Below are 26953 nucleotides of genomic sequence, written 5' to 3' on the forward strand. Positions count from 1 at the left end.
TGCTTAAGACCTCGTTAATGAAGAAAGGCTATTCGGCTAAAGCGGCAGCGCTTGTCTCGTCGGCACATCGAGTTACGACTCGTAAGCTGTAAGATGACAAGTGGACCACTTTCTCCATTTTCGCCAGGTCTCATGGCTTCAACCCGGCGGTAGCGACCCCACCACAGGTGGCGGAGTTCCTAGTCTCTCTCCGGTCATCTCGGCGTCTGAAAGGGTCGACGATCTCGACATATCTGGCAGCTTTGGCTTCAGTAGTGCCGTCTCCTACGGGCGACAAGCTCACTAACGTACCGGAGTTGCAGAAGATTCTACGTGCCTTCATGGTTGAAGATCAGTCACGTAAATTCCGACCGCCGGCCTGGGACCTTGGTGTCGTTCTGCGCAACCTGTCTAGTCAGGCTTACGAGCCTCTCGATCAGGTCGCGTTCGACTTATTGTCTCAGATACGGTTTTCCTTCTCTCGCTGGCTACGGCTGCGAGAATTACGGAAATACATGCCATTGACGTCGGTCGGATTACGTTCGATCAGCGTAACCATGGCAACGTCCATCTTGGTCTCCGATGGGATTTTTTAGCGAAAAATCAACTTCCTGGCCAAGATCCGAGAATGTTCCACATTCCTTCCTTGTCTGCCATTATGGGCCCTCATGATCACGCTGATCTCACCTTGTGCCCAGTTCGTGCGCTTCGTATTTACCTGCAGCGTTCTGAACAGCGACGACAACATTTTCGACGGCTGTTCATACCGCTCTCAACCAATGCAAAGAAAGAGATTACACGTAATACTCTCTCATTTTGGTTGAGAGCGGTAATTCTCAGAGCTTACGAGGCACAAGGACTCGCACCTCCCACCTCCTCTCATCCGCACGAAGTTCGAGCCTTCGCTTCAACATTAGCACTCCACAGTAATTGTTCGCTACAAGTTATTATGGAGGGCTGCTTTTGGAGATCTACTTCAGTGTTTGCTTCGCATTATCTTAGAGATTTCTCCACAGAAGATGTTGAAGGACTCAAACAGTTTGGTCCACTCGTGGTGGCACAACAGATCTCTCAGAAAAGACAGTGAATTTGTGTTTTATTCACTTTGGAGTTTTTTGCTCGACACTTCGTGACATACTACAGGTTACAATAAAAGCTGTTGGTGAATGTACGCATTCTTATGGTTTTTTGTTGCGTGCAGTACTTCTGCTTTTTATTATGGTTATTCGGTGTATGCATCGTCTTCCCATACATTATAGTACTGCTCGTATTTTTTAGTTACTTTGTATACTGCGAGTTGCTCTGTAACTAAATTATGCGCCGACCTCACTTCGATCCGGGTTCAACTGACGTGTGCAGTTGTACTGTCGCATCGATAATTAGTTGTGTGTTGAAGAGCATTACCCATGCTATTTTAGTTACCTTGTCTACGGCGAGTTCTGTAACTAAATTATACGCCGACCACATTTCGATCGCAATTCAACTGACGTGTGCAGTTGTCCTGTCGCTTCGATAATTAGTTGTGAGTCGAAGAGCATTAAACATGCTGTTTTAGTTACCTTGTATACTGCGAGTTGCTCTGTAACTAAACTATTCGTCGACCACACTTCGATCGCAGTTCAACTGACGCGTGCAGTTGGCCTGTCGCATCGATAATTAGTTGTGTGTCGAAGAGCATTAACCATGCTGTGCGTTCATGATAAACAACTTGTCTCGTCCGTGCATCTGGTCGAATGTTCTATTGTCACTACAGGGGTGAGGAACTTGGTACATTCGACGTGAAAGTGGTCACTGCCTGATTACTTTCCCGACCCTCCTTCCAGTTTTCCGTCGAATTCTACCCATTTGTACGACTGAAAACAGACTAAAACATGGGTTTTTCAGATTAAAAACGATGTTTTATTGGTCTGTTTTCAGTCGTACGTTCCCACCCAACCATCCCCACAGGGAAGTAATCCAGTCCAGTCCTGCTTGATGGCTTATTCTTCGAGATTTGTGACATGTCATAGGGAGGTGCGTGCGCAACCGGACGGAAACAAGTTTAATGTTTACATTCCAGCTTCTGGCTTCCTCTTAAACGTGCGACTAGACGTGAGGGTATGAGAGATACCCATTTGTACGACTGAAAACAGACCAATAAAACATCGTTTTTAATCTGAAAAACCCATTTATTCGTGTATAATATGCACTCGTGTGTTATATGCACCCTTAATAATGGGCAATTAAATTCTGGAAAATGTATCTGTCGTGTATAATACGCACAGACTTTTCTTTGGTATCATTTCAGGCTTTCAGCATAGACCACAAAATTTACGATCTTTCAACTGGTTTTTTTTTCACCAAAATTTTATTCTAATAAGAGCCCCCTAATTTCTAATTTTGAGAGATCCCTGGGCGCTTATTGCATCAAATATGGTAATAACTCACAGGAACCTACCATGAAGGTTACTTAGAACAGCTTATGTCAGATGTACAGACCTGTGTCTGATACCACTTGTCCAAGGGAGGTAAACATGTTTTTTTGCGACATGTAGACTATGATTTCAAGATTTCTGAACATTTTGCTTTTTACCACATGTTCAAAACTTTCAAAGAAAGAGTTGTCAGGCCTTGATTGTATTAAAAGTCAAGTAGCTCGTGAAACAAGTTTTGATATTTGTGGATGTAGACGTGTGACTATATGTTCCAGACGCTACCTCCCCCGGTCATCCCTGATGTTCCCCCGCCTACAGCTGCAACCACCACTACACTGGACAGCCTCATTGAGATGGACGAGGAGGAGGAGGAGGAGGCTTGGCTAGAGGAAGAACCAGCAGCTGATGTGGGAGTTGATATTCGCCAGGTAGGAGGCAGCCAATATTGTCTGACTTTGTCTGAATAGAAAGAATGAGTGTCCCCAAAACCTTTCTGATATTTACACATGTCAAGTTTCAGTGCTGATTGTTCAGTTGAAGCAATGTCATCACGTCCCAAAGGCCTGGATCACTGCTATTGCTTTCAGTCTCTAGTTTGCCTGATCCAGACCGTTACTGACCGTCTGTCATGATAGTGCAGAAATACGGAGTTAAACTAGTCACTCACTCTTGTCTCCCCAGGCATATGAGGACCTGCTCGCCCCACCCACAGCCACATATGAGGACCTGGTGAAGGTGGAAGGTACACAAAAGGAGCTGCAGGATCGACAGATCCCCACCCCCTTCACCGGACCACGCCTTCCTGTCTACTCCACCTCTGTGTCCTTCCTTTCCTCATGGGCCCCGACGACAGAGAGGAAGTACATGCCGACGTCTGAGGTAGAAGATGAAGGGGGGAAGAAGAGCATCCATCACTTTTGTAAGATGACATCCGAGTTCCAGCTGCCCAAACATTTCCAGAATGTTGGCCGGAAGTACCACACTCCGGACCAGTTCTCATCATCCTTCCCAGCTCAACCCTACAGGGTGAGTTAATGCTTATATAAATAAGTAGTTGAGGCCAGGAAAGCAAATAAAGTTCCTCATCACCATGCTTTTATAAATAAGTTGTTAAGACCAAGAAAACTGATTACGTTCCTCATCACCATGAGTAGGTCTTTTGGGCCAAGAAACCTAATAAAGCTCCTCATCTTAATAAGTAGTTTAGGCCAAGAAACCTAATAAAGTTCCTCATCTTAATAAGTAGTTTAGGCCAAGAAACCTAATAAAGTTCCTCATCTTAATAAGTAGTTTAGGCCAAGAAACCTAATAAAGTTCCTCATCACCATGTTTTCATGAATAGTTTTTTTAGGCTAAGAAAGCCAAAAAGGTTCATCACCATGCTTTTCTGACTAGGTCTTTTAGGCCAAGATGACTATGTAATTGGTCATCCATTTTGAAATGGTCTTTTGATTAGATAAATTTGATAAACAGTGAGACTATACATAGTTTAAAGATGCTGATAGTATCATTGGCATTATCTTCTTTTACATTTCTTGTCTAAAGTAGTTCATTTAGAATGTTCCCTTAAACAAAGGTATGATGATGATGATGATGATGATGATGATGATGATGATGATGATGATGATGCAGCTGCTGCTGCTGCTGCTGCTGATGATGATGATGATGATGATGATGATATTGGAGATTTTATGAGGGCTTCCAGTAGAGCTGATTTTGCACTCGGGGCATACCTTTGAAACTTAGGAAATATTAACAGTATGCCCCAAAATATAACCTTTGAAAAAATAATCTTTTGGGGGCATTTCGTGAATAAAGTGTTTATCAAGGAGCAGTGGGCACCTGGGGAGTTAGTGGTGAGATGCTGCTTGAGATCGGGGGTAGAGGGATTCAGTGTCTGGTGGGTGTTACATTCAAACTGAGCATGTTTTCCCTGTTGTCCAGTTTGGTGCGATGGGTCCTGCAATACCGGCTCCAGGCGCTATAGAGGAGGAGTCTGTGGAGGAAGATGAGGATGAGCGGATGTCGATCATTGCCCAGCGGGTCATTGATGAAGCAGGTCAGGTGGGGTCAGAGGACACACTGGAGGCGTGGCAGCAGAGGGCAGAGGAAGTGGTAGGGACATCGGGTTAATTTACTGATTCATTTTTCCAAAAGGATTCAGTTTATTCATATGATTTGAATCTTAACTCCTTAAAACTATAAGGCTACATCTTTTTATACATTCATTTCACCTCACCTCATATTTTGATGTTAAAATCTTTAAATTTTAAGATTACATATAATTATTTATATATTCATATTTTTCACCCAAGAGATTTCAGGCTGATTTTATTTATATATGTTTTGAAAATGAAATAATAATGCATTAGAATGCTATATGGTTTTCAAATAGAATAAACATGGGTAGAGCATCTGCCCGGAGAGCGGAAGGTCCAGGGTTCGATCCCTGGCCGCGTCATACCCAAAGACGTTAAAAGATGGTACTTGTTGTTACCCTGTCTGACGCTCGGCATTAATGGACTAAATCAAGGACTGGTTGGCTCGGAGTCAGTATACTGTGTCTGAGTGGGATATTCATGTTAAACTGCGGCATGGTATCTCAGTGGGCTAGCACTATAAATCGGCATCAGTCCGGACTGGTACAAGCTGTATAAGCGCAATAATCTTGGACGCGACTTTAAACCCCATTTCACCTAACTACCTCATCTCACAAGTTGACATGTATAAGTAAACAAGGATGGTGTTTTAGCACAAAAAACAACATATTTTTGTGCTCTTACATAAATCCTTGGTTAGAATGTGGCCCAAACAATCTATGGTTGGATTGAGTTGTCAGGCTCACATTCTTCCTGAGGCAAGGGAGTTAACTCACTATAAAAGTACAGCTCACACCCTTGCCGAACTAGGCTGGAATTTCTGGGTTCAATCGTAGCGCCACCAGTGGCTATTATGAGTTATGTCCATTCTATCGACCAATCAGATTCCACCTCTCATATCACTTGCATTTGCTTCAAATAAAATGGCAGCTGCTAGTGAAGGCAATCTGATGAGTAATCAAGATCTGTAATAAAACAGGTCTAACTTTGCAAAGTGCATCAAATCATGTGAGCACCTTGATTATAAATATGAAAACATTTGGAAAATATCTGTTGATGCCAAGTTGTCGGAACACATGCTTGGCAAATCCTGCAATCAACCGAAATCTGCACGGCAGTTTACGAACTGGATGTCCATTTTATTACGTGATTATGATTGGACTATGCATAGACTTGTTAGTGCAACCAAAATATCACACCATAATTCCTGCCTTGTTCGGCAAGGATGGAAACTGGACTTTTATAGTCAGTTAACTCCCTTGTATCAGGAAGATGTCAGGCTCATTGACTTGGTTGATAGCATGTCATTGTATTATTGTTCATTACCGTATTCAACATAATAAGCGCCCACAGCGATATTTGCTAATATATTGGTTAGTGAACAATCTCAATTAGCACCCCTTCCGATTGATCAATGTACACAAGACTTATTTATTCGTGTATGATACGCACTCGTGTGTTACATATGCACCCTTAATTATGGGCAATTAAATCCTGGAAAAATATATATGTTGTATATAAACATTTCAGGCTGTCAGGATAAACCATGAAATTTACGAACTTTTAACTCTGTTTTTTTTTTTCACCAAAATAATAATAAGAGCCCCCTATTTCTAATTTTGAGAGCGCCCTTGGCGCTTATAACGTCCAAAAGGGTATATCAGTTACATCATGTAGCTGGTATATTGCTAATTCTACATTATTTTACTTTTTGATGATATCTATAATTATAGACATTATATCATGGTAATAAAGCAAATCTGATCTAACTCTCTCAACTATACGTACATTATATGATACCCAGCCTGTTTCATCCCCAGTTCGTCCAGTGTGACATCAGTGTAGATGGTCAGAAGATAAGTATAGGGAGTGATGAGTCTCGGGTCTACTGGAACCCAGCTCCCCCCAAGCTTGACATCCCCCCGGCCAAGGTGAGGGAGGTGTTGTTCCCAGACTACACGCGAGCATCACTAGGACCAGAATCTCAGCAGCTGCAGACCGTGCCCGAGTCCGACTCAGACAGTGAGGTTGAAACTGAGTCTGACGAAAACATGCTAGACCCAGAAGATGCAGCTGGTATTGAGAGGTATGTCTTTGTTGAATGATGTCAAATACTGTAAATCTGGACATTAACGCGACCGAAAATAAATGCGAAAAATGGGAGTGGTCTTAGCTCGCATTATTAAACATCGCATTTATATCAACAATAAGACATTTTGGATAGCAGGAATACCAACTTAGACATTCTATGATATGCTGAAAATAAACAAGTATGTATTCCAAATCACTGTTTATTGAGCAGCACCGCCTCCGTGGTCTAATGGTATAGCGTCCGCCCGGAGAGCGGAAGGTCCGGGGTTCGATCCCCGGCCGCGTCATACCAAAAGACGTTAAAAGATGGTACTTGTTGTTACCTTGTCTGGCACTCGGCATTAAGGGGCTAAAACAAGGACTGGTCGGCTCGGAGTCAGTATACTGTGTCTGAGTGGGGTATTCATGTTAAACTGCGGCATGGAATCTCAGTGTGCTAGCACTATAAATCGGCATCAGTCCGGACTAGTACAAGCAGCCACACACACACACACACGTGCATGCGCGTCGCTATATAAGTGCAATAATCTTGGACGTGACGTTAAACTCCATTTCACCTCACCTGTAACAAGTATATAAACCATGTCATTCAAACACTAATTATATCAAGACAAGAGTTCTACTCACTAATGTCATCACTGATCACACCTGCAAGTCCAGACAGACGCCACCCATGCAACACAGTGTCTTTGTTCTTTGCGACACGAGCCAGCGAGCATGTATTGTTTTAGTGGGAGTACTCTACTCAGCACTAATAAGCGGTGCTATTTGGTTTGTGATTGGATTAAAATAAGGTTGGATTAAGGTGAGGATTCTCCTGTACACCTGACAGAGGATATTTTCTTTAGATATAAATCCACTGATGCTTGAGAGGAGGGGGTGTCGCATTCATATTGAGTCGCATATTTGGCTAGGGGTCAGCAGTCCCATTCTTTTGGAGACGCAATAATTTCACGATTTACAGTATCTGTTCTTCTGTTAACATTCAGCCCGTGAATATCCGGGTTAGAAAAGGTCTTCAGCAAACCATGCTTGCTGTAAAAGGTGACTAACAGGATCGGGTGGCCAGATCTGATTTGATTATTTACAGACCGCCGTCATAGAGCTGGAATATTGCTGATTGCGGCGTTTAAACAACAAACAAACAAAATCTGTTAACATTCGAGATGGAATTTGTTGTTTGGTATGTTGCACCTTCCATTCAGACAGAGTCAGAGGCAGAATGGGTTTAGGATACAGACTTGACAGCATGTATTCAAGCCCTGATGACTGTCAACCACTGGTTGATAATATATAATTCATAATAACAATGTCTACCTGTGTTTATATATGGTTACTTGGCTTGTATATCACCTGCTTGATGACAGGGTTAGAGTGTACACACAAACATTACTACAATTGTAATAATGAAGTTGATCCTCCATGCTATCTTGTCAGTAGTTTTGTGTTTATCAGTGATTATTGTGTACAGGAACTCTGTTATCACTAAGATGTCTCAGTGACATGGGTGTTCAGAGTGTACCCAGTTTTGTATTGTGCTAGCTGATACAATCTAATTCAAATCAGATCTTAGTTCTTGCCACAAACAAAGATTTCAGGTCATCCCATGACAGCTCATATCTAGACGACCTTTCATCCAATCAATCAGAGTTTTGCTCAACAGATCAGGAAAGTAACAGTCGAAATTTGTTTTCTAATCATGCAATCTCGAAAAGGTTAACACTGGGTATTCCGAGAGACATTTATGGGGTGTACGACTGATTCTGTCAAAATCACCGTCTAGCTCTCACTTCAATGGGATTACCATTTCAAATGGAAAGATTTTACATAGCCTTTGGGAAGTACTGCCATTCAAAGTCGGCAATCTATTACACAATCCAGAATATTCTTTTGTTCAGTTTTCAATTTTTGAAACTCAAATTTTGTCAAATACTTTTCAAGCATAATCTGGAATGGAAGTTGCCAGTTTGAAACTAGTGCAGCAAAGCATGAGAAAGCTGCTTTCTGATTGGCTAATGTTTTTTCATTGGTCAGCCAAAGGTCATTCTGATCTTTTTTTGGTAGTAGCAAGAACTAAGATCTGATTTTGTGAGATTGTAGCTAATGTCCGGTAGTTGAGAGAGACTGTTGTGTTCCAGGCAAGGGAGTAGGGGGCAGACGTGCAGGTAAGCTGTGGGGCTGGTGGTAGAGATAACCAGGACTAACGCACAACTAATCTTCATGTAGCCTGCTAGAGGGAAACATGGAATGTTGTTAGAAGATTTCAGTACTCAATAACACCTGTAAATCTTGAACACATTATTTTTATCTCCTTAATATATTTACCTTTATAATTATTGTTATCCCCGGTCCATACCCGTGAAGATTCCGGGGTAGAATAGGTCTTCAGCAACCCATGATTGCCGTAAAAGGTGACTATGTTTGTCGTTAAAGGCGACTAACGGGATCGGGTGGTCAGGCTCGCTGACTTGGTTGATGCATGTCATTGATCCTAATTGCATGGATCGATGCTCATGATGTCAATCACTGGATTGTCTGGTCCAGATTCGATTATTTACAGACCGCCGTCATATAGCTGGAATATTGCTGAGTGCAGCGTTAAACAAAAAAAACAACCAACCAACCAAATGAAGCTTTGCTGGGGCTATAGAAACGGGCCATCTGTCATGTTTCATTTTGTTTTGTTTCTGGAGCATGACTCTTACACCATTTATTATTTATTTGTGAAACTTAGTATGCACATCAAGCATGTCATGAATTAGTGCCTGTTGATGATGAGGATTGTTTTTAAAACAAATTTTGCGTTGCAAAGGACACAATTTGGACTTAGGTTCCAGTGAGGGTAGTGTTAGTTTCTGGAGCAAAAATCAAATTCAGTGGTTCTCTGTAAAACTTTGTTCATTATGTTGTTAACACATCAGACACGTGCTGAACTGGTGCCTTTTGCTATTCAGGAATGTTAGACTTAGACTTTTGTTCAAATGAATGTAGTGTTTGTTTCCGGAGTCATTAACGGTTTGGTAATTCTTTGTGAAACTTTGTATGCTCACCAAGTGCTGAACTTTTGCCTTTTTCATTCTCGAGGATGACAATTATTTACCTTTTTTCTATGATGAAAAGACTACATGACAGACTTTTACTCAAAGCACTGATATGTCTTGATGAAACTTTGTAACTACATCAGATATAATACATCATTCAGCTCTATAAGTATTCCAAGCAACATGTGCTTGTTGTAAGAGGCGATGTAATGGATTTGGTGGTCATGCTAGGTTACTTGTTTGATGGTGTAACATTGTTCCCTGAAATGGACGTTGCTCATTATATCAAGCACTGGATTGTCGGGTCTAGACAAAATAATCTTCAAGTGCCAACGGATATTCCCAAATCTTTTATGTTTTCAATCAACGTGATCAAGGAAAACCCATTTTATTACAATAAGATCTTGATTATTGATCAGATCGTCTTGACTGGGCAACGCCATTTTGTTTGGAGCAAATGAAATTGATATGAGAGGTGGAATCTGATTGGTCATTAGGAGGGACATAGAAGGGACATGACTTGTAATACAACGTAGTCACTGGTGGTGCTACGATCGAGCCAAGAAATTCCAGCCTAGTTCAGCAAGGGTGGAAACTGGACGTTTATAGTCAGTTAACTCCCTTGCCTCAGGAAGATGGATATAATAGGTGTGGATTATCTGATATTGTTGTTTTGTGTACATGTAAGTATTCCCACCAGTAAATGTCAGGAAGGTGGTGTTCTGGAGAATGGGGTCTACATTAACAAGGTCTCACTGTAGATTAGAAATTACTCTTTTGAATATTTATTAAAATGTGTGTTAGATAGAATAGATATTTTGTTTAGAGGTGCATACTGACAGTTAATTACCTTGGGATGCAGGGCTTGATGTAAGGGGCAACTATACATGGGTATCAGTTAACTACTGTGTGATGCAGGGCTTAATGTAAGGGGCAACTATACATGGGTATCAGTTAACTACTGTGTGATGCAGGGCTTAATGTAAGGGGCAACTATACATGGGTATCAGTTAACTACTGTGTGATGCAGGGCTTGATGTAAGGGGCAACTATACATGGATATCAGTTAACTACTGTGTGATGCAGGGCTTGATGTAAGGGGCAACTATACATGGGTATCAGTTAACTACTGTGAGATGCAGGGCTTGATGCAAGGGGCAACTAAACATGGGTATCAGTTAACTACTGTGTGATGCAGGGCTTAATGTAAGGAGCAACTATACATGGGTATCAGTTAACTACTGTGTGATGCAGGGCTTAATGTAAGGAGCAACTATACATGGGCATCAGTTAACTACTGTGTGATGCAGGGCTTAATGTAAGGGGCAACTATACATGGGTATCAGTTAACTACCTTGGGATGCAGGGCTTAATGTAAGGGGCAACTATACATGGGTATCAGTTAACTACTGTGTGATGCAGGACTTAATGTTAGGGGCAACTACACATTGGTATCAGTTAACTACTGTGTGATGCAGGGCTTGATGTAAGGGGCAACTATACATGGGTATCAGTTAACTACCTTGGGATGCAGACCTTGATGTAAGGGGCAACTATACATGGGTATCAGTTAACTACTGTGTGATGCAGGGCTTGATGTAAGGGGCAACTATACATGGGTATCAGTTAACTACCTTGGGATGCAGGGCTTAATGTAAGGGGCAACTATACATGGGTATCAGTTAACTACTGTGTGATGCAGGGCTTGATGTAAGGGGCAACTATACATGGGTATCAGTTAACTACTGTGTGATGCAGGGCTTAATGTTAGGGGCAACTAAACATGGGCAACTAAACATGGGTATCAGTTAACTACTGTGTGATGCAGGGCTTATTGTAAGGGGCAACTATACATGGGTATCAGTTAACTACTGTGTGATGCAGGGCTTAATGTAAGGGGCAACTATACATGGGTATCAGTTAACTACTGTGTGATGCAGGGCTTAATGTAAGGGGCAACTATACATGGGTATCAGTTAACTACTGTGTGATGCAGGGCTTAATGTAAGGAGCAACTATACATGGGTATCAGTTAACTACTGTGTGATGCAGGGCTTAATGTAAGGGGCAACTATACATGGGTATCAGTTAACTACTGTGTGATGCAGGGCTTAATGTAAGGGGCAACTATACATGGGCATCAGTTAACTACTGTGAGATGCAGGGCTTGATGTAAGGGGCAACTATACATGGGTATCAGTTAACTACTGTGTGATGCAGGGCTTGATGTAAGGGGCAACTATACATGGGTATCAGTTAACTACTGTGTGATGCAGGGCTTGATGTAAGGGGCAACTATGATGTTAGGGGCAACTATACATGGGTATCAGTTAACTACTGTGTGATGCAGGGCTTAATGTTAGGGGCAACTACACATGGGTATCAGTTAACTACTGTGTGATGCAGGACTTAATGTTAGGGGCAACTACACATGGGTATCAGTTAACTACTGTGTGATGCAGGACTTAATGTTAGGGGCAACTACACATGGGTATCAGTTAACTACTGTGTGATGCAGGGCTTGATGTAAGGGGCAACTACACATGGGTATCAGTTAACTACTGTGTGATGCAGGGCTTAATGTTAGGGGCAACTACACATGGGTATCAGTTAACTACTGTGTGATGCAGGGCTTAATGTTAGGGGCAACTACACATGGATATCAGTTAACTACTGTGTGATGCAGGACTTAATGTTAGGGGCAACTACACATGGGTATCAGTTAACTACTGTGTGATGCAGGACTTAATGTTAGGGGCAACTACACATGGGTATCAGTTAACTACTGTGTGATGCAGGACTTAATGTTAGGGGCAACTACACATGGGTATCAGTTAACTACTGTGTGATGCAGGGCTTGATGTAAGGGGCAACTATACATGGATTAGGTGGTCACAATGACTGCCCAGTGTGGCTTACAATTAGAAAGACAAGTTCAGATGTGACTTGACCTGATTTGTCATCATACCCTGGCAATGGTGATGTATGTTCATGCTATTAACCATTGGTTGATCTAATCCAGTAACAAGGACACCTTGCAGACCGTCATGACATAGATGAAGTATTTGCTCTTGAAATTGAAATGATAAAAGAACAGTAATGTTATGCCACGCCAGATTTTGCTACTGAAGTGTTTGATGGTCTATAGTGTTATGTGAATGTTGAGCTGGTTGTATTAACATGGTTGTCTTGGTGACAGAGTCCTCCATCGCCGATACCACTCTAGTGAGGATGTGACAGCCTTGGTGAAGGCCCAGCAGGACTGGGAGGAGCTGGTGGTGGCTGGGAAGGTTGACCCCTACAGTGGGAGGAAGATCCTCACCCCCAGGGAGGTGGAGGAGGGGCCAGGAGATCCGAAGGGGCCAGGAGATCCGAAGGGGGGTAAGTTGTGTTAATGTAACTTGGAGGAAGATGGTGGAGGAGGGGCCAGGAGATCAGAAGGGGGGTAAGTTGTGTTAATGTAACTTGGAGGAAGATGGTGGAGGAGGAGCCAGGAGATCAGAAGGGGGGTAAGTTGTGTTATTGTAACTTGGAGGAAGATGGTGGAGGAGGGGCCAGGAGATCAGAAGGGATGTAAGTTGTGTTAATGTAACTTGGAGGAAGATGGTGAAGGAGGGGCCAGGAGATCAGGAGATCAGAAGGGATGTAAGTTGTGTTAATGTATCTTGGAGGAAGATCCTCACCCCCAGAGAGGCGGAGGGGGGGCCAGGAGATCAGAAGGGGGGTAAGTTGTGTTAATGTAACTTGGAGGAAGATTCTCACCCCCAGGGAGGTGGAGCAGGAGCCAGGAGATCAGAAGGGGCCAGGAGATCAGAAGGGGGGTAAGTTGTGTTAATGTAACTTGGAGGAAGATTCTCACCCCCAGAGAGGCGGAGGAGGGGCCAGGAGATCAGAAGGGGGGTAAGTTGTGTTAATGTAACTTGGAGGAAGATCCTCACCCCCAGAGAGGCGGAGGAGGGGCCAGAAGAAGCGAAGACGTAGTGAAATAATATTAAGTAGTCTCATGTAGGATTTGTGTTGCAAACTTAGGTCCTTTTGCATCTATGAGTCTAAATATCAAAGTTGGGAACACTAAAGGGAAATTTAAGCATTCACAACAGTGTCCAACACAGTTTTAAATGCATCACCTATGTAATGGTCAAAATGTTTAATTCTATTTTCTATCAATTATGATAGCTTAATTGGTTAAGGAGGTATCAAATCTGGTTTTTAGAATTTCCACAAATTATGTATTATATATAACAACAGCAATATACAATATTAAATAATTGTTATGGTTAGGATGTTTATTTAATTTCCTGGGTTTGAATGTTATGTTTCATTTTTTGATGATGTGCCAATTTTACATCAACCTTAATAAGAAGGGAGATAAGCACAGATTGGTGTGATCATATCACCATGTGCTTTAAGCAGCATGCATGATGAAGTCATGCTAGGAGCCAGTGAAGTCTAAAGTAATGGTAAGGCACATTTAGTCACTCATTTGAAAATTCATAAATAGGAATTTGTTTATAAATGCATCTTCTTAATTTCTACCATACACAGTATCTTAATTCTTCATAATTGAGAGTTTGTGGCTGGTTTAGACTTGGCTCATGGAAATACACCCTAGACTTTCAACTTTGTTCATAAATATTCTCATGGCCTAAAGTTATGAAAGGTATATGAAATATTAAGCTTTCTGTTTATTTAGTGCAGTTAAGGCATTGTTTCTGTACATTTTATTGGACTATTATGTACTTAGTGCAATGTCCAGGTTTGTGTTGTACACCTTATTGTTAAATGTTCATGCTTTTGTAAAGTAAACAAGCCCAACCTAGTATTACTGCTGTATTATGAAGTTAATGTGTAAATTTAGGAAATTCAAAAGCCATATACTCAATGAAATCCTTTCTATTTGTTACAGTTAATCTAATGTTTGTACATGAGAGTTGAGACACAAGAATAAGAAAGAATCAAAAATATTTGGAACTTCATGTTGTAATCAACAACCTAGTTGTGATATATGAATGTACTATTCAGACTACAGAAACACATCTGAGGAAAGTCTCAAATACTTGAACTTAATAAGGGCTACATCATCCTTAAGTAACACAGAGTGATCCCGTGTGTACAATACACAGGCTGCAAATCAGGCAAAGTTAAACGGAGAGTAGGTGGATGGGTGACCGGCAGGTTTGTTTCCAGAGAGTTCAAGGGCTTCAGTCCTGACCCACCCACACTGAAGAGTCAAGAGTCTATTGCCGAAATGTGCCTTGCTTTCCCAAGTAATGACTATGTATACTTACATATATATAAACATTCATCTTTATTCAAACATATAAAGACCGCCTCCGTGGTCCTGTGGTAGAGCGTCCGCCCGGAGAGCGGAAGGTCCGGGGTTCGATCCCCGGCCGCGTCATACCAAAAGACGTTAAAAGATGGTACTTGTTGTTACCCTGTCTGGCGCTCAGCATTAAGGGGCTAAAACAAGGACTGGTCGGCTCGGAGTCAGTATACTGTGTCTGAGTGGGGTATTCATGTTAAACTGCGGCATGGTATCTCAGTGAGCTAGCACTATAAATCGGCATTAGTCCGGACTAGAACAAGCAGCCACACAAACACATACTCATACATGCACTTCGCTATATAAGTGCAATAATCTTGGACGCGACGTTAAACCCAATTTCACCTCACCTCACCTCAAACATATAAAAGTCAGAAAGAAATGCAAACATTAGTGACAAGTAGTGTAACCATGGATTTCTTGATAATTTTTGTCATTAACGATATATCGCGTGATGAACCACGGGTCCAGGTAGTCCTGTGGGTATACAGGTCCTACTCAGTACCCACCAGACCTGAGTACCCAAATTACCCGTCCCAGCCCTAGTATAAACTTCCCAAATATCCCTGGTTACAGAAGATACCACGATGGTGGGATTGACCAAGAAATGATGTCCTTGTTCCCAAATTAAGTTACTACATGTTTCAGACAAAGCTGACACAGCAGCTGGAGAGGATGATACTGCGACCCCAGCAACTCCTCACTCTGAGCGTGGTCAGCAGCCGGCAATTGATGACATACTTCCCCTGGTGATGCCGCTCAGAAGGTCACGGTCACAGCCGCGGATGATGGTGGATGAGGATGACACAGTGCTGGTCCCGCAGGACTTTAACACAGCTATGAGGGAGGTGAGTGGCAGGACACAAGTCAGGACAGGAGATTTAGGATTGGATCATGGAAAAACGTTTTCTTGGGGTGCCGAGATGCCAATCTGGCATCATGACAATATTGGTGCCTAGTCATCCACGCCAGACTCTTTTTATTTCTTGGTTTACATTTTTTAGCCTTGTCATTCTTTAGCATATTGTACATGTTATCATGTTGTATATATTGTACATGTCATATTGTACATATTGTACATGTCATATTGTACATATTGTACATGGTACATGTTGTAATATTGTACATGTTGTCAAATTGTACATGATGTCATATTGTACATGTCAAAATGTACATATTGTACATGTTGTCATATTGTACATGTTGTCATATTGTACATATTGTACATGGTGTCATATTGTACAAATTTTACGTGTTGTCATATTGTACAAATTGTACATGTTGTCATTTTGTACAAATTGTACATGTTGTCATATTGTACATGATTGTCATATTGTACATATTGTACTTGTTGTCATATTGTACATGTTGTCATATTGTACAAATTGTACATGTTGTCATTTTGTACAAATTGTACATGTTGTCATATTGTACATGTTGTCATATTGTACATGTTGTCATATTGTACATGTTGTCATATTGTACATGTTGTCATATTGTACATGTTGTCATATTGTACATATTGTAATATTGTACATGTTGTCATATTGTACATGGTGTCATATTGTACAAATTGTACGTGTTGTCATATTGTACAAATTGTACATGTTGTCATTTTGTACAAATTGTACATGTTGTCATATTGTACATGTTGTACTTGTTGTCATATTGTACATGTTGTCAAAACCAAAGTTTTGCCTAGTCAAGACTCTATTATTTACCGACTGGCATCATACACTTGAGTCTACTATTGGGAATTGAATTTCTAATCATGTAAGGTAACGGCTTCTGCATTATTGCTGAATCTCTTGTCAATATTTATCATTATTTGATGTAGTAAACAAAAATATGTTTTATTTTTCACCCACAAACTTGATTTGGTTGGTCAGTTGAACTTACCTTTTTATTTTGCTGCAATTTTACTTTTGTAAATTTTGTCAGATAACCGTGATATTGTCAACCCAGGGCCCTCCCTGTTCTACAAAGCAATCTTAGCATCATGACTATTGTAAGCCTTTGTTATATTATGTTAGTTACGATCATCTTAGCGCTAAGACTGCTTTGTGGGGCCTTGCATTACAACGTTGACTCGTAACTTCATTGATTTTGAGGTGTATGGAGGGAAGGAGGTGAGACAATGACATAATAGAATCATAGTTGATTACATTTCATGAATTATGTTAGCAAACTTCGGACTGATCTAAAAGTTGAGGTTTGCTATATCCATTGTTGACTGTTCATGGCAACAGTAATGTTGTTAGGAATGTGTTTCATACCCGGTTGTTCTGTGTGTCAGATCTCGGAGCAGAAGTCCCAGATCCGTCAGCTGAAGCTGAATCGACAACAACAGGACATGTCTCCCTGTAAGGAGGTTGAAGTGCAGGAGGAGGAGGTAACACAGACACAGTCAGACACACAGACACAGTCAGACACAGTCAGACACACAGACACAGTCAGACACACAGACACAGTCAGATACACAGACACAGTCAGACACACAGACACAGTCAGACACACAGACACAGTCAGATACACACACAGTCAGACACACAGACACAGTCAGACACAGTCTGACACATATACCCAGACAACAACAGGACATGTCTCCCTGTAAGGAGGTTGAAGTGCAGGAGGAGGAGGTAACACAGACACAGTCAGACACACAGACACAGTCAGACACACAGACACAGTCAGACACACAGACACAGTCAGACACACAGACACAGTCAGATACACAGACACAGTCAGATACAGACACAGTCAGACACACAGACACAGTCAGACACAGTCTGACACATATACCCAGACAACAACAGGACATGTCTCCCTGTAAGGAGGTGGAGGTGCAGGAGGAGGAGGTAACACAGACACAGTCAGACACCCAGACAGTCAGACAGTCAGACACACAGTCGGACACACAGACACAGTCTGACATATATACCCAGACAACAACAGGACATGTCTCCCTGTAAGGAGGTGGAGGTGCAGGAGGAGGAGATAACACAGTCAGACACAGTCAGACACACAAACACAGTCAGACACACAGACAGTCAGACACACAGACACAGTCAGACACACAGACAACAACAGGACATGTCTCCCTGTAAGGAGGTGGAGGTGCAGGAGGTAACAGTCAGACACACTCAGACAGTCAGACACCCAGACAGTCAGACACCCAGACACAGTCAGACACCCAGACAGTCAGACATGTCTCCCTGTAAGGAGGTGGAGGTGCAGGAGGTAACACAGACACAGTCAGACACACTCAGACACAGTCAGACAGTCAGACACACAGACACAGTCACACACAGACAGTCAGACACATATACCCAGACAACAACAGGACATGTCTCCCTGTAAGGAGGTGGAGGTGCAGGAGGAGGAGGTAACACAGTCAGACACACAGACAGTCAGACACACAGTCAGAAACAGACACATACAAAGACACCCAGACATCCAGTCTGACACACAAGCAGTCAGACACACAGTCACACACATATACGCAAACACACAGGCAGTCAGACACACAATCTGACACACAGGCAGTCAGACACACAGTCACACACATATACCCAGACACACAGGCAGTCAGACACATATACCCAGACACACAGGCAGTCAGACACACAATCTGACACACAGGCAGTCAGACACACAGTCACACACATATACCCAGACACACAGGCAGTCAGACACATATACCCAGACACACAGGCAGTCAGACACACAATCTGACACACAGGCAGTCAGACACACAGTCACACACATATACGCAAACACACAGGCAGTCAGACACAGACAGTCAGACACATATACCCAGACACATATACCCAGACACACAGGCAGTCAGACACACAATCTGACACACAAGCAGTCAGACACACAGTCACACACATATACGCAAACACACAGGCAGTCAGACACTGGCAGTCAGACACAGTCAGACACATGTACCCAGACACATGCAGTCAGACACACAATCTGACACACAGGCAGTCAGGCACAGTCAGACACAAATACCCAGACACACAGGCAGTCAGACACATATACCCAGACACACAGTCAGACACAGGCAGTCACATACAAAGACATACTGGCAAGGACACAGCCATAGACATAGTCAGACACAGATACTGCAGATGCACTGGCTAGGACAGCAGCACAGACACAGTCAGACACAGTACACACTCACAGAATGCAACTCAGTATATGTCGATCGTCTTCCTGAGGCAAGGGAGTTATCTGACCATAAAAGTCAAGTTTCCACACTTTCGAACTAGGCTGGCATTTCCAGACTCGATCATAACGCTACCAGTGGCTATTACGAGTTATGTACCTTCTATGTCCCTCCTACTGACCAATCAGATTACACCTCTCATATCACTTGCATTTGCTTCACACAAAATGGCGGCTCCCAGTGAAGACGATCTGATCAATAATCAAGATCTTTGTTGTTATAAAACAGATCTTACCTCACAAAGTGCATCAAATCACTTGAGCACCTTGATTAAAACATGAAAAGATTTGAAAAAAAAATTTGTGATGCCCGGTTGGCAGTACACATGCTTTGCAAATCCTGCAGTCGACTGAAATCTGCATGTAATATCCATGTCGTTTACAAATGTGCAGTTGTCTTCTTTGTTACATGATTTTGATTGGACTATGCATAGAGTTGTTAGTCCAGCAAAAATGTAACTCCGGAATTCCAGCCTAGTTTGGCAAAGGTGGAAACTGGACTTTGATAGTCAGTTATTGCCCTACCTTGGCATGGGAAGACAAAGAAACAGTCACACTTATGGAAACATTCATTCTCGGACACAGTACTCATCCATGGCTACAGTCAGTGACAGACTGACAAGACGGCTTCAGACACATTCACAGTATGTCACATTCCTGGACAAAGTAATGTAAACAGTTAAGTTAGAGGAAATACAAGGTAAACGTACGACTGGTATAGATTTATATAACTTGAATCAGTTACATACCTAACTATCAATCTTACAACAAATTCTATCCCATGTGAATTCCAGGTTAGAATAGCTCCTCAGCAACAAATGCTTGTTGTAAGAGGCAAATATGTGGATTAATTGGTCAAGCTCACTGACTTGGTTGATTGCGTGTCCTATACCAACAACACGGGACATCAATCACTGGTTTGTCTGGTCCAGACTTGATTATTTACAGGTTGACGTTCTATAGCTGTGCTATTGCTGAGTATAAACATGAGACAAACAAATACGACTTATTCCAATGAAAGGTTGGTCAGTTGTCTGTATGTCTGTCTCCTCATTGTTGCCAGGTTGTGGAGGAAGAGCAGACCGAGGCAGACATCCTCAAGTTACCACAGACTCCTAAAGGTAGGCAGCAGCAGCAGCAGCAACCCTGGCACAATAGTCCAGACATTATAGTAGGGTGCCACTGTATGCTTAACTTTGCTGACAAGAGACTGTTGGTAGTATTATCCAGTTATGTTTAACTTGCATGAGTGAGTGAGTGAGTGAGTTGGGTTTAATGCTGTGTTAGAATTCCAGTTATATCACATTGGCCAGTTTGATCTGGAAAGAAAGCCCCAAGTGATGCATGTCTGAGTCGTTTACACCTTTGGTGGAACTACAAGCATGGGTATGGTGCTGACAAACCTGGAAACATAATCGGGGTGAACCCAGATTCAAACCCACAATCATGACCATTGGCTTGACCAAGGGATTCAACTCTGCACAGTGAAATGCGGTCCTTAAATGACTGCGCCACCTGTGCCCCTAACATGAATGGCTGGTTAATGTATATTTGTTCTAATAGTTTTATGCTATCAGCTTTAGCATTTGGTTCGATGAAACTGGGGATTAACTTGGAGTACAGAATATTTTGTTGAAATCAGTCAAGAAGATGGAATTTGACTGTATTGAATCATCTTCACTCGTTCAACCGTTTATCTAGTCTTGTAGGTCTGTCTTGGATGATGAGCACAGGCTAATGTTGACTAACAATTTCTTTCAGAGGAAAAATTGACCCCTGCTGAACTCGCCTTGCTGGCTGGGAGGAACTATGTCATTCTGCCTAAAAAGTAGGTCATACATGAAGGTCAAAGTGTGAATATATCTAAGTTTAAACATGCTTCATGAGGCTTTGAATTTTTATGTCTGTCCTTTAATTCATATTCTTCATTAAAATGCCTTGATTTTCCTAACCCCCTGCGCAAATAAATTACTTAAAATTATGTTATCTGATTTCCTTTTGAAATCTAACATACAATTCAATGAAAACAATTTGTAAACAATCTACTTATGGTCAGTAGCCATAGAGTTATCTCCCTTCCAATGGTTAATTGTATCTAAGAAGAGATGATTATTCCAGAGTCTGTGACAAATGGAAAGTGTACCACCTTTTCATGTTGAATTTTGGGGAGGGAGCATAAAAAGGACTTGAATTTAGTTCACTAAAACTGGAAGTCTGTTAGAACTCATAGTGCAATAGTGGGTAAGGTAGCATTTGATGATGTGGATGAGTGCTCACTCTTTTGACCACTGGTTGTCGGGTCCAGGCCAGATTACTGTACAGCTGTGACATAGGTGCCATCAGTGTGAAAGTCATGAATAAACTATGTAACATTCTACTCAAGCACTCTGTAAGAAATGACTCTTGCAATGGTTTCCTGTTTCTAACATTTTCAAAGCAAAGCAAGTTATGATTCATTCCCTGAAACTGGCCATCCAGAAGGGCAGTATAACCATCAACTTGTTGCTGCATTAATTCATACAGAATAAAACTCCAACTATTCTGTAATGTAGAGGTATTCATGGAGTCACCTATAAACATGAGTCTGTACCACAGAAAGAAGCTCAAGCACAAGGGCCCTGTGGACATGGCCAGGATTGAGTCCATCCAGAGATTCCTGGCTTCCCCGTCCAGATCCATGTCCAGGTGCGGCTCACTGCCTCGAGTCAACAGAGTCATCGAGTGGGATCTCAGGGTGCCAAGGTAGTGGCTTCGTTTCTAAGATCAAATGTCAGCCAAAAAATACCTGAAGACAAGAGGGGAAAAAAGTTATATACAATATATATATCAATGACAAAATGTATTTCTCCTTTGTGTGTAGAATACACATCTGTTTTCATGCTGTTAAGTTTCTTTTGGGGTAAAAATGTCTGTCCTTGTGTCATGAACAGTCTTTGTTGAAGCATGCGGGAAAGAAAAATAAATGAAATGTCAATGGAAATGTACATTTTATATCCCCTTTTTTTAAATGGCTGGAAAGCAATGTGTGGATGTGTAAACAACAATTAAAAGACAAGGTAGGATAACGGTCGTTTTAGACCCACTGGAAATGTAAAAATTTTAAATTGCGGAAAACTTTGAAATATTGGACTAGACTAACATTTTAGTTGATGGAAACATTTCTTTAAAATAATGGTACTTTTCTTTTTTTCCAAAAGAACCTTTCCTCTTCTGCTGTTGGAATCAAGGAACTTTATCTTGGGTAGTTTGATCTAGTCTTGCCAAGGCTTTTAGTCAAAAAAGAATATATGTGGCGCAGGACTAATAACTGACATCTAGCCTTACTAGCCTTGTTTCTTTCTTACACTTGCGAGTAATGTGGTCAACTAGAGTAGTGTGTTATGCTAGAGATGTTTCGTGACATTAATGCTTGATGTCAAGGGCTCTGTTTGTATCTTTTGTTAAGTATGATGTAACTCTTTGTTATTTCCAGGCATGTGAGGTCTCATCGTTCCAGTCTTCCAAATATTCTGGACTTTGAGGAATACAAGACTCAGAGGAGATATGGGTAAGTCATACACTGCTATCGAGATATAATGTTTATTGCTGCAGATTACTATGCTGAAATACTGTAAAACAACAATGTTCTCTATGTGTTTATGTAGTATTCATGGATTAATTGTTTAAGTTAGATCAAATGAAATGTAATGATTAAAGTGTTTAAAATTGGTGGCAGAGGTGTACCAGTCACCTCAGGTGCCACAGTTCTCTGTAGAGTTGGTTTCAGGGGTGGGTCAGAATCTGAGGATCATGGGTCAAATGGACTCAAATCTCTTATTCACCTTGATTATGATTCTGGGTTTGTCAGCGCCATACCAATACTCATGGTTACGCCAAGGTGGTAATCATCTTATACTTGTGCAACTTTGGACTTCCATTTCATACTGATGAAAATGGATTAAACCATGACACTTATGCATCTGGAATGTGTGGTTTGACCAAGATTGATGTAACTATGCTGTTTCCCCAGGTCTAGTGAAGACGAGAGAGAGTGGGCACGGGGCATCTGTAATGTGTGGTTTGACCAAGATTTATGTAACTATACTGTTTCTCCAGGTCTAGTGAAGATGAGAGAGAGTGGGCACAGGGCATCTGTAATGTGTGGTTTGACCAAGATTTATGTAACTATACTGTTTCTCCAGGTCTAGTGAAGACGAGAGAGAGTGGGCACGGGGCATCTGTAATGTGTGGTTTGACCAAGATTTATGTAACTATACTGTTTCTCCAGGTCTAGTGAAGATGAGAGAGAGTGGGCACGGGGCATCTGTAATGTGTGGTTTGACCAAGATTTATGTAACTATACTGTTTCTCCAGGTCTAGTGAAGATGAGAGAGAGTGGGCACGGGGCATCTGTAATGTGTGGTTTGACCAAGATTTATGTAACTATACTGTTTCTCCAGGTCTAGTGAAGATGAGAGAGAGTGGGCACGGGGCATCTGGAATGTGTGGTTCGACCAGGTTTTTCCGCCAACACCGACAGGGTCTGACATGGAAGACGACAACTTTTTTGACTTCCAGTCCGTCGCACACACTCACGCGGAGAGCACATCTGTATCCAGGGAGGAACGGGCCAAGAAAAGGTACTCACAATGTCTGCCAACACACTACTTGCATCAACGTTCACACAGGCTTCATCATTTGATGTGCCTTGAATTGGACAGTTATACCTTGAAAAGGCCTTTAAGAAAGGCAATGAAAGTGAATTTGTCCCGGGTATTATAAGTTTGATAAAATTAGATAATGCCCTAAATGTGCAACCAGTTAATGTTTTACATTATTTTGTTCTCTAATAATGTTTGAAGACATTACGTAACAAAAGTTTTGTCCACTGATAAATAATATTGAAACACTGGTGTCTGAATATTTTGCTGGTGTGCTTCACCGTATGTCATCATGATGTAAACGCTTTGGCCAGGGAAACTTGTTTGGTGGGTACCGTATTCGACGTAATAAGCGCCCCTCTCTAATTAGCGCCCACCTCGATATTTGCTAATATATTGCCTAGTGAATTACAGTATACGCACTCGTGTGTTATATGCACCCTTAATTGTGGGCAATTAAATTCTGGAAAATATATCTGTCGTGTATAATATGCACAGACTTTTCTTTTGTATCATTTTGGGCTGTCAGCATAAACCACAAAATTTACAATCTTTCAACTCTGTTTTTTATTCCACCAAAATAATATTATAATAAGAGCCCCCCATTTCTAATTTTGAGAGTGCCCTGTGCGCTTATTACGTTGAATACGGTATGCAGCTTTACTTTTTGTGTGTAACAACATGTTACCGATGTTCTTCACACCAGTATTAGGTGTAGTTAGGCAAGTAGCCTCTGTGTATCAAGGATATGTTTGATGATGCTTTCCTGACTGGTTTTAGTGTGAGTGTGTGAGTGAGTGAGTATGGTTTTGCTATGCTTTTAGGAATATTATAGCAATATCACGGCGGGGTACACCAGAAATGGGCTTCACGCATTGAACCCATGTGGGGAATGGAACCTGGGTCTTCAGTGTGACGAGCGAACGCTTTAACCACTAGGCTACCTCGCCGCCCCTACTGATTTTAGAAGATTTTGCTGGAGACATATTACCATGGGAGAAGATTGTCATGATTTTATCAGGTTTTGATAGGACATTATTCTATATCATCACCAGTTTTGAAAAAATCTTCAGGACATTTTGAAAAGCAATCAGTGATTGTCCCAAAGTTTCAATGCATCTGAATCTCCTGGATTTTCAATATTCACAATGATGAAATATATTTTATTTTGGGGTTTGTTCCTCTGAATACCAATGTTTACATATATGTCTATATGATGTGTGTGTGTGCAGGAAGGAGTCTATCACTAGTGTGCTGTCAGAGACTATCGACACCCTGGAGCCGCTCACCGACACTGAGGAGAATATAGAAATTATTCAGGTGGATTATAACTTTATCTGTCTTGATCTTTCTGTGACATTACAAACACTGTCAACCTTTACTGTGAAATGATGATGTATGTGATGATGAACTTATTTGGATACAAACCCGTGAAGATCCGGGGTAGAATAGGTCTTCAGCAACCAATGCTTGCTGTAAGGAGCGACTATGCTTGTCATAAGAGGCGACTAACAGATTGGGTGGTCAGGCTCGCTGACATGGTTGATGCATGTTATCATGTCCCAATTGTGTGGACTGATGCTCATGATGTCAATCACTGGATTATCTGGTCCAGACTTGATTATTTACAGACTGTCGTCATATAGCTGGAATATTGCTGAGTGTGGCGTTAAGGAAAAACAAACAAATATTTGGATACCACATTGTCCATATGTCAAGAAACATGACTATTTTTCTCTACATTATATTACCGTATTTGACGTAATAAGTGCCTAGGGCACACTCAAAATTAGAAATAGGGGGCTCTTATTAGAAAATTATTTTGGTGAAAAAAACAGAGTTGAAAGATAAATTTCGTGGTTTATGCTGACAGCCTGAAATGTTTATGTACGACAGATATATGTTTCCAGAATTTAATTGCCAATAATAAAGGGTGCATATAACACACGAGTGCATATTCTATGTGAATAGGGGAAGGAAGCGGTGCGTGTTATATGCGAATAGGGGTCGGAAGGGGTGCTAATTGGGATTGTTCACTAGCCATTATATCAGCAAATCTCGCCGTGGGCGCTTATTAGAGCAGGGCGCTTATTACGTCGAATGCTTTCTGTCTGACTGCATCTCAGTCACATAATCCTCATGAAGGTGTATTTGAGAAAATGTGGAAATGTAACATCCTTCTGAAGTGAATAAAAAATTGGAATAAAAACAAAACAAACTCATTCTTCTTCCATGTATTTAATCTGGTCAAATGTTGTCAGATTCTGATGGAAGAGATTGATAAGATGACCGCCCAGATCGAATCAACTGACAAGCCCTCAGCATTTGATCTGTGTAGACGTGGAGCTCTGTGTAGGAAGGTGGGTTATTCAGCTTTCTGTGTTGATTCCCACAGCCCAATATTCAACCCCAAATCTGCAGGAATTAAGACTTTTCCAGTTGATGTTATTTTGATAATAAATGATGATCATATGACTAATAAGAAGAAATGACATAATAAGTTTTACATTACTGCATTGAATACAATGTTAAAATATCAACTAAAACAATAGCTTTGAAAACATTCCTATTATTTTACAAAACAATTATTTGTTCGGTTTTCCTGCCACTGGCACTGAGTTTGGAATCCAAGATAAATCTCTGTTAAAGGACTATAAATTACATGTGACAAAAAAGTAATTTATGTTTGAATTAGCCAACTTTATTTGGCCTCTTTGGGTGGATTAAAAGCAGACATGATGCAGGTGCTGGTGCACAGTTCACATGGTGAAGGTGTGTGAAGGTGTGTACAAGCTCATCAGCTAGTCATGGATAAAGAGATCAAATTTAGTTTCACCAACAGAATACATGGAATTCGGATACTATACCTGATTTATTTCTCTTCTTTCAGATTGGTAAATTGAAGAGTGCATCTTTAGATCTAGACAGGTAACTCTTGTCCATATGTTACACAGCCTCTCTCCCAATGTTACGGAGCCTCCTGTCCATATGTTACACAGCCTCTCTCCCACTGTTACAGAGCCTCATGTCTCTATGTTACACAGCCTCTCTCCCACTGTTACAGAGCCTCCTGTCTCTATATTACACAGCCTCTCTCCCACTGTTACAGAGCCTCATGTCCCTATGT

The 26953-nt window shown here is 41.5% G+C and overlaps 1 protein-coding gene across 6 annotated transcripts in view; it reads left to right on the plus strand.

The window, feature by feature from the left end:
* LOC124139639 overlaps positions 1-26953 on the plus strand; it is an 80777-nt gene that overhangs the window by 25113 nt on the left and 28711 nt on the right. For 5 of the 6 annotated variants that reach the window (XM_048387590.1, XM_048387592.1, XM_048387589.1 and 2 more), the window contains 16 exons: positions 2669-2821; positions 3075-3419; positions 4338-4508; positions 6313-6578; positions 8722-8748; positions 12824-13005; positions 15599-15798; positions 17247-17342; positions 20250-20307; positions 20948-21014; positions 21782-21928; positions 22659-22733; positions 23626-23805; positions 25059-25146; positions 26088-26186; positions 26717-26754. In XM_048387590.1, the coding sequence (XP_048243547.1) occupies positions 2669-2821; positions 3075-3419; positions 4338-4508; positions 6313-6578; positions 8722-8748; positions 12824-13005; positions 15599-15798; positions 17247-17342; positions 20250-20307; positions 20948-21014; positions 21782-21928; positions 22659-22733; positions 23626-23805; positions 25059-25146; positions 26088-26186; positions 26717-26754 (2192 nt within the window). The remainder of the gene's footprint in view (positions 1-2668; positions 2822-3074; positions 3420-4337; positions 4509-6312; positions 6579-8721; positions 8749-12823; positions 13006-15598; positions 15799-17246; positions 17343-20249; positions 20308-20947; positions 21015-21781; positions 21929-22658; positions 22734-23625; positions 23806-25058; positions 25147-26087; positions 26187-26716; positions 26755-26953) is intronic. The other variant, XM_048387591.1, reaches the window with a different exon arrangement.

The sequence above is a fragment of the Haliotis rufescens genome, unplaced genomic scaffold (assembly GCF_023055435.1).
Source record: "Haliotis rufescens isolate VD_foot unplaced genomic scaffold, xgHalRufe1.0.p SCAF_7, whole genome shotgun sequence".
In the NCBI taxonomy this organism is placed as follows: Eukaryota; Metazoa; Mollusca; class Gastropoda; order Lepetellida; family Haliotidae; genus Haliotis; species Haliotis rufescens.